The 8,577-nt window shown below is 40.5% G+C and overlaps 1 protein-coding gene across 2 annotated transcripts; it reads right to left on the minus strand.

The window, feature by feature from the left end:
• Positions 1 to 7,272: 7,272 nt before the first annotated feature.
• LOC132218075 (platelet factor 4-like) lies at positions 7,273 to 8,360 on the minus strand. Of its 2 annotated transcripts, none has more exons than XM_059668784.1 (3): positions 8,087 to 8,360; positions 7,616 to 7,745; positions 7,273 to 7,481 (listed from the first exon to the last, which is right to left on the minus strand). In XM_059668784.1, exons 1-3 carry the CDS (start codon positions 8,187 to 8,189, stop codon positions 7,379 to 7,381), a joined length of 336 nt encoding a protein of 111 aa, XP_059524767.1. In that variant the 5' UTR covers positions 8,190 to 8,360; the 3' UTR covers positions 7,273 to 7,378. The 2 variants fall into 2 exon arrangements, with proteins under 2 accessions (XP_059524767.1, XP_059524775.1); XM_059668792.1 differs by having other exon boundaries at positions 7,616 to 7,742; positions 8,087 to 8,356.
• Between the last annotated feature and the right edge of the window lie 217 nt (positions 8,361 to 8,577).

The following is an 8,577-nucleotide window of genomic DNA, read 5'->3' on the forward strand; positions in this document are numbered from 1 at the left end:
ATTTTTTAAAAATTGTTTCCTAAACTTTCTGGAAGTGGTACTCACTAAACAAATAACAGCGTGACCATATTGTGTACAACAATAAATTCAGGATTGCCAAAATTACAAAAGAATAAGGAAATGAAGGAAATTTCTTAGAAATAATAACATAAGAAATTTGTTTTGGAGATGAAGACATCATTATGACATTACGATTTATGGAAACAAAATTTAGGAAGTTGAAATATAAACTGCCAAAGAAAATAGCATACATGGCATAATCATAAATAGATTTCAACTAGGAAAATTATGAATAACCATAAAAACTTGATATTGAGCTAATGTAAACAGCATTTTTCAATGTTCATTATTCCCCAATATTTGGCCAGAAATACATTTATTTTTATTTTTCCTTTCTAGGCTCTGTCCATATATTCAGGTAATATTGGAGGCAGGGAATTTGAAATGATATTTATTTCAAAGAGGTGTTTCTGCAACTGTATAACTGAGCTAGTCCATTGATTGACATTTCTAAAATAGTTGAGGACATTAAAAGATATATGATATCCAATTAGGTATGGTAGAAGTGGTGAATGACTTGGTTGTATATATTTTATATGTGTGTTTGTTATACATTGAATGTGAATATATACAATCAAATACATTTAATGAGCACATATGGCATATGAGTGTGACTGGAGGAGTACATGGACAGGTAAGGAAAATTCTTAGCAGATCCCCTAATAATTACAGGTGTGACTTTAACTTAAAATCATATAAGTCACTGATGGGATAAATGGCATGAGTGTGTTATAATATCTATGAATAATTTGGCACAGTCTCTGAGCCTAACAAGGTCAGGAGTTGGGAATATAGTCTTTAACCAACTTTCTGTTGGCTAGATGCCTTTTCTAGCACTCTGCTAACTGCATTATTTCCTATTTGACATTTACTTAGCACCTATTTTTTTCTGGAAATAAGGATAAAGAGAGGTTAATAAGTATGACCTCTACTCTCTGATCTAAAAGCGGGAAACAAACAATTACATATCAGTTTAATCATATTCTGTGGCAATATGTATATTGCTTTATTACTTATTTCCCAATAGATCCTACCATTATCTCTAGAATTACTGCAAAACAGAAGACTTAATCTCTAAACACAGCTGGTAAGTGAGAGGTGATCATTTCAAGCTCATCACTAGTTATCTGCTTGATGACTGCTTTGAACTTTTACTACCTCTCACCACAAGGCAGCTGATAATAGCATAATCCCCATGCTGTGCCTGCTTCAGCAATGAAATAAATATTTGGCAATGTTAACATCCAAAATTTATTTCTTTTCCTTGTTTTCTTAGTCGATAATTAAGCCAGGCTCCAAATTGCCAGCGGTACTGTGTATCTTTATAGATATGCTGGTTGATAAGCACTGTGGTTTTGTTATTTGACTTTAGCTGTTACTATGAAGGGAAAATACAGCTTGTTTCTATCCTGTTAAACTTTTTTGGTTCTTAACTAGTTATCAGCACAAGCTTTGGGTTGTGGTTCCATGAGGAGCAGGCGTAGAAGGGAGGGGGAAGGTCTGGCTTGTTGTCTGTGTTCTTAATGGATTGCTTATTAGCTCAAGGATTGTGGTCACCGCTGTTTGTAAATATGTGTTTTGGGGATAAAACTCCCAAGAAATGGAAGAAAAGTAACTTGTACTTATTGGGTTTTAATTATGAGTCAGACCAATATTGTGTATTCCTTTCCAGAGCCCTGTGAGGTGGACAGTACTGCCTTTGTTTGGCAGATGAGGAAACCTAGGAGACTCAGGGTCACACAGAGTCAAAATTGAGATGTGACCCAAGACAATCTTATTAAATTCCATTGGGCTAAAACTAGAAACTACAGGGATAAGGAAAAGAGCTATAGGTGAAGAATAAACAATTATAAAAACATGACTTAAATTTATTGAGTATGTTTGCTGTTTCCAAATGATTCTAGAAAGCAATGTATTTTCAACCCTCAAATCAGTGTGCATGAGATCCCAAACTGGGATGTGCAATGGCTGAAGCAGAGTGGGCAGTGAGTATAAATAAGAACCCCCAACAGTTGGGTGGGGATTGTCTGGCCTGCAGGCCATATAAGGCCAGTGAAAGCATTTGGTCTGGCCCTGCCAAGGCAATAGGGGTGAGTTAATTGTTTGACCAAACATAGCAGGCTAATTTTTAAGTTGATAACTTTGTATGGCCTGTGAATGATGTTATAAATATCCAAATGGCCCTTGTCAGCAAAAAGGTTCTCCACCCCTGAAAAGGGTGCAGATCTCAACAACCCAGAAAATGTCCTACTTGCTGTTACATCTTCCCCTTAAGAGAGCGGTTCTCAACCTTCTGGCCCTTTAAATACAGTTCCTCATGTTGTGACCCAACCATAAAATTATTTTCGTTGCTACTTCATAACTGTAATGTTGCTACTGTTATGAATCGTCATGTAAATATCTGATATGTAGGATGGTCTTAGGCGACCCCTGTGAAAGGGTCGTTCGACCGCAAAAGGGGTCGCGACCCACAGGTTGAAAACCGCTGCCTTAAGAGCTGCTCCTCATGGCATCCTCAGAACTTCAACCCTAGGTCAGGCCAGAGGGTTGGGATTGAAGGTGGATTCCAGGCAAAGAGACTTAACTATCCTGCTGGTTCTGAGCATCTTGCAAGTGCTGCCCTACATATCTTGGGAATCACTAATTAGAGTATGGAACCAACATAGAATGTTAAAACGTGACTCTTCAGTCAAAGAACTAGAGCAATGTTTTCAAACTATGACTTATAAACCTGTAGTGGGTTCTGAAATCACTTTATAGGCCTGTGGCCACATGTTTTTTTCAAGAGGATAAAGTAGAACAGGAGAATATAGAAAATAAAATATCAGAACATATTATACAAAGCAAGAATAAGTATTGTATTATGAACTTGTTTTGGGGTGTGTGTATGTAAATACAGATATACATACATATATACATACATAAACACACAGTGACTACATATATACACAGTACTTAAAAATGTATAAATGGGTTCCACATTCTTTCTCTGGCCAGGGAAAAACTTATTCCATTATCCCAAACTGGGACAAGAAATGCTTTCTAACTAATGGCAATGCAATGAGGTCATTAACAAGTGTTTTCTTTATGACTATTAACAATGGTATTTTATTGAAAATTAGTAGTTTGCCTGATAATCATATTGTCAAGGCCCAGGGCAGGCTGCCCTGAGATAGCCCACAATGGCATATTGAGTAATTTGAACTAAAATCACCTGAGGAGCAGGAAGAGCTCCCTGACTCTCCTGACTGCTCAAAAACAGTAAATAAAATCTCTATTCAGGTGTTCTCTCTGCTCCTGAAGGACTGAGAGGCAACCTTATCACAAAAGGTATAAAATCCAGGCTTGAAAAAACGTGTTTAAACAAACCTTATAACGCCCAACTTTTGTGCAGGTTCCTCATCGATGAATCCCCAAACTTGCTTAGATTCCTTTCTAATGAGCACTTTGTTTGTCTTGTTGATTTTCTCAAAAATTTCTTGTTTCTTTGTCTAAAAAGTATAGATAGGTCCTAGTTCAATCATTTCTTTGAGCCTCATTTTATGATGTCAGCATCAAGTTGTGAATCTCCTGTGCACATATTAAATTGTTTTTCTTCTGTTGATCTAGTCTTGTGTCGATTTTCTTATTTTATAACTAGTCCAGTCATAAGAACTAAAGAAGCATAGAGTGTGGGAAATTCTCTCCCACTCTGCAACAATATTAAATGACTAATTTTTTTTTTAAAAAAAGAACATTTTGAGTAGTGAAATTAGTTTTTTAAAGTTTTCTCCTTATTTCCTCTGCATTTTCTGTTATCTATAATAAATATGCATGCATTGTCTTTTATAATGAGAGAAAAATGTGTATATCTTTAAAACCAAGTAAACCTCAATGCTCTATGCATCATCGAAGAGGAAACTTTGTTTTTTTTTGTTTTTTTTTTTAAATCACAAAGACCTTAGAAGCGGTGGTTGGTTGAGGAACCAAAAAGTAGAAAATGTGGAACAACTTCCAAGAGCAAAATAATCTCTGGTGGTTTTGGTTTTTGATAGGGTTCTTGACTGTGCAGTAAGGGCCTAGTTTGTGAACATTTACTACTGACTGAAGTGCTACAAGCCAGTAAAAATAAATGAAGTAAAATAAAATAAAATATTTAAGTATATCCAACCTTTATCACTCCATAAATGTTTAAAACAGCAAACAGCTACAGTAAACTGCACCTGACTTGGCCACTTCTCAGCAGGAAAGAGCTCTCTGGATAACAATGTTGATAAAGGCGGCAGCTTAAAAGTGTTCTTTAGTCAAGGTAATTCTGAAGGGAGTATTTACAAACCACCAGCATTGGTTGACATTGAAAAATTTGTTTTGGTCCTTTGGCCCTTTGAGTCACACCTACTCATTATTGATTTCAACTAAACGTGCAGTAAAAGGAAACTAAGCAAAAAATATTGTACTTCTCAAGGCTTTCTCTCTCAAAATTCATTTGGTTTGAGGAAATTTTATTGCCATTGCAAACATTTTTGCTACTTATCACCAAGAATAACTCTTTTAAATGACTTATTCAGCACTCCAAAATGACTGAAATGGTGCAGTGAGAGAAATATTGAGAGCAATCATAATAATTAAGAGTTACCAATTGTTGCCCGGCCGGTGTTGCTCAATGGTTAAGCATTGACCCGTGCACCAAGGGATTACCGGTTCCCAGTCAGGGCACATGCCCAGGGTTGCAGGCTGAATCCCCGGTAGGGGGCATTCAGGAGGCAGCCCAATTAATGATCCCTCTTCCTCTCCCTTCCTCTCTGAAATCAATAAAAATATACTTAAAAAAAAGAGTTGCTAATTTTTAAGCACAGATTATGTATGAGGAGCTAGGTCACGTGTTCTGCATACATCATCTATTTAGTCCTTACTGTAATCTATGAAGAGACACTCATAATTTTCCCATTTTACAGATGAGGAAACTAAGACACAGAGCGGAAGTGAGTGGGGCACAGACTTGGGTGCCATGCTCAGGACTTTGGACCTTGAAAGTGTTATGCAGGGAAGTGTCTGTGTTTTGAGAAGATAATTCCTTTGACTCTGCGTAAGTTGGGCTGAAGGTAAAGAACACAAATGGGTGAACACTAGTTGGGAGGCCATCATTCACTCTCCCCACAGACACTCCAGCTCTGCTAAACAACAACGTGCTGGCCTGTGTGAATGGCAGCATAGTGTGGAAGCAAGAGCAGGGAGTTGGTAGTCAGACTGATCTGCTCAGCCTCTAACAAACCATGGCCTTAACCTTTCGGAGGTGATCTTATCTCCATAATTTGAATAATATTACCTAACAGGCAAAGTGGGTGTGGAAATCTGGAAGATAGATACTGTGGTAGTTCGTAAGTCTCTATAGTGTTTATTAAGTAGTTTGTTAAAGCCTCTCCAGCTCCTCCACCCTCAGCCCTCCAAGGAAATTGAACTGTTTTTCTTAACAGTTGGATTCCTTCCTCCCTCTACCACATGAGGTTGAAATGACTTTAGCTCAGGAGTGAAGGTCTGCAGCTTTCTCCTGCCTCAACTAGATTCTGCCTTCTTGCCCATTATGGTAGGCTGAATAATGCCCCCTCCTCCTGAGATTTCTGTACTGTAATCCGTGGAAGCTGTGGAAATATTACCTTATATGGGGGAAAAAGAAGACTTCTCAGATGTGTTAAGGATCATGAAATAGGAATATCATCCTGGATTAATCACCAGGGTGCTTTTAAAAGGCAGGCAGTGTATGAGAAGTAGAGGGTCAAAGTGACAACAGAATTCGAGGTTGAAGTGATATAGTCTGAAGATGGAGGAAGGGGCCACAAACCGAGGACTGCAGGTCCCCTCTAGAATCTGAGAAAGATGAGGAAATGGATTTTCCCTTAGAGCTTCCAGAAGGAATGCAACTCTGAGGACACTGAGTTTATCTCACAAAACCCAATCGGGACTTGTGACTTCTAGAACTGTAAGATAATAAATCTGTGTTGCTTAAGACATTGAGTTTGTGGTAATTAATTATAGTAGCAATAGGAAACTAACATACCAATCTTTCAACACCTTCCTCTCTCCACAAAGTATAGTAGTGTCTTCCTAAAGCATGAATGAAAATACAACCTTCCATCTCTCCAGGTTTCCATAGCTGTTTAACATATCATCATAATATTTCCAATGTGGTAAACTGAAAATAAGGTTTCACTGAACTTGAGAATACTGAGGAAAATATCTATGCAAGACATTCGCATGCTCAGAACAACACTCATGGTATACAAATGGAATGTAATAGGAACCAATTCTGTAGGTTTGCCAAAGGCAGGATTCATTACAGGCAGTAATGTGGGTATGAGAACTGTTCTTAACATTTCATTTTTGTAAAATGTCAACATTATCAAAGGACCAATAAAGAGTTAAATATTTTAATATAATTCTCTGGAAAATATACATATAATTAGTTAAGTAGTAGAGGTTCTGGTTTTATTTTTATTAATCCCTAATACTGAGGTAAAGTATAAATCTTAAGGGGATAAAAGCAGAGTCTGATTTATTCAATTTTTTTACAAGGCATCCCAGTAAGGCTTAAGTGCTATTAATATTTATTGACAAAACTAATTATAATATTAATACTAAAATAAGTAGCTATTAAGTAATGCAAACATGTAAATATGCAAATATATCTCAGCCAACATATAGCACCAAACAAAACCAGTGTTTTTAAAACAAGTCTTTCTTCAAAATATATTTTTGCTTAAAATTTTGGAGATTTTCTCTTATAAATAACTAGAGGCCCAGTGCACAAAATTTGTGCATGGGGGGCGGGCTGTCCCTTCAGCCCAGCCTGCACCCTCTCCAATCTAGGACCCCTCGGACATCCCTCTCACAATCCTGGACTGCTGGCTCCTAATTGCTCATCTGCCTGCTTGCCTTGCTGCCCCTAACTGCCCCCCCCCCCCGCCAGCCTGGTCACTCCTAACTGCCCCTGCCCCCCCACCAGCCCGGTCACCCTCAACTACACCCCCAATCCCCACTGGCCTGGTCACCTCTTACTGCCCCCCTGCCAGCCTGGTCACCCCATGCAGCCTGCTTGTTCAGTCGTTTGGTCATCCCTCACTAACTCCCCCACCTGCCTGGTCATAGGCAGCCATCTTGTGAGGGCCAATTTGCATATTACCTCTTTATTATATAGGATTATGATGCTTTGCTCTATTAAGAAATATCACAACTTGATTGATTTTATTTGTTTATAATTTGAAGGATGATGAAACATAGATTTCCCATAGTTACATTGAAAATGAAAAAGCAAAGCAAAACATCATACAGTAAATGTGCAGATTTAGTCAGTTGGTGGTTTACTTTTCATAAGTTTCTTCATTATTTTCTTATAAAGGGGGGCATGAGGGTCCAGGCAAATTTTCTGTCCATTCTTCAATGTGGCTCTGCCAGGGAAAAGAGAAGAGGTGAGCGCCTTGGTCTCTGGGTTTGAACACAGGTGGACCCGGATGTGGGGGGGGGGGGCATAGGCAAAGGTGGAGGAGGCAGAGGGTGGGCACGAGCACGTGAGAGGACTCACATCATTTGGGAGGTGGGGCAGTGGCGTCCAGCCCGGATCACCTCCAAGCTGGCAATGTGCTTGGGATGGACTCCGGAGACGGTCTTCACACACATGCATTGCAGGAACCCATCTCCTTCCTCAGGGTCTGCTGGGGAAAACAGGAGTGGGGGGAAAGGGGGTCATGAGGGAGGGAGGGAAGGAGGGAGTGGTGACTCCTAGAATGACTCCTTAGGGATCTTTCTCTCTGCATTCAGCCTTCATTTCCCCATCCACAGACCATGCCTCCGCAGTAAGAAGTAGTACATACTGCCTAGATGTGAAGCTCACGGGACAGCGCTTGGCCCGGTGCCTGCACACACCTAACTTTGATCAGTAAAGTGTGGAGGATATTGCTGTGTTTACAGGCCTGGCCTAGCCCCGGGGTTTCCTGGCCTCTCTCCAGCCCTTCCCGGCCCTTCCCAGCCCTTCCCTCCTGGCTTCTGTTCTCACCGCTGAGTTGGGCGACCACAGCTGGCAGGAGCAGCAGTCCCAGGAGTAGCAACCTGGAGCTGGGCCAGGGGCGGGAGGCCTGGGAGCCCGCTTTCAGGCTCATGTCGAGGAGGTGCCAAGAGGAGAGCGGAGTACCAGGGCAATCCGGGCTGGAGCTCTGCAGACCAGTGGTTCCGAGACTCTCCAGCCCCGTTTTATCCCCACTGCCTCTCCAGTCCGGAAGCCTGGGGTGGAGGGTGAGGAGCTGTGGTGCAGAAGCCAGAAGAGTTGGGTTCTGGCCAGCCAAGATTGGGGCGGGGAGGAGGAAGTGGGGAGCAGGGGGAAGAAGAAGAAGTAAAAAAAGCCCAGGTCAGCTGTCTCTCGGCTGCAAGCTGGTAGCAGGGTCCACACCCCAAACCTATTCCATATGCATGCACATTTGTGGAATTAGAAACAGTGCTTGTAAACTTATAAAATACACTAGAGGCCCAGTGCACAAAATTTGTGCACTC

Source organism: Myotis daubentonii, chromosome 1 (genome assembly GCF_963259705.1).
Source record: "Myotis daubentonii chromosome 1, mMyoDau2.1, whole genome shotgun sequence".
Taxonomy (NCBI): domain Eukaryota; kingdom Metazoa; phylum Chordata; class Mammalia; order Chiroptera; family Vespertilionidae; genus Myotis; species Myotis daubentonii.

Bases quoted from the DNA above. Each gene is read 5' to 3' on its own strand.
- LOC132218075 (XM_059668784.1), bottom strand. From the start codon at position 8,189: ATGAGCCTGAAAGCGGGCTCCCAGGCCTCCCGCCCCTGGCCCAGCTCC. The intron at 7,746-8,086 runs GTGAGAACAGAA...TGTTTTCCCCAG, and splicing joins TGTGGTCGCCCAACTCAGCG to CAGACCCTGAGGAAGGAGAT. The intron at 7,482-7,615 runs GTGAGTCCTCTC...TTTCCCTGGCAG, and splicing joins TGCCCCACCTCCCAAATGAT to AGCCACATTGAAGAATGGAC.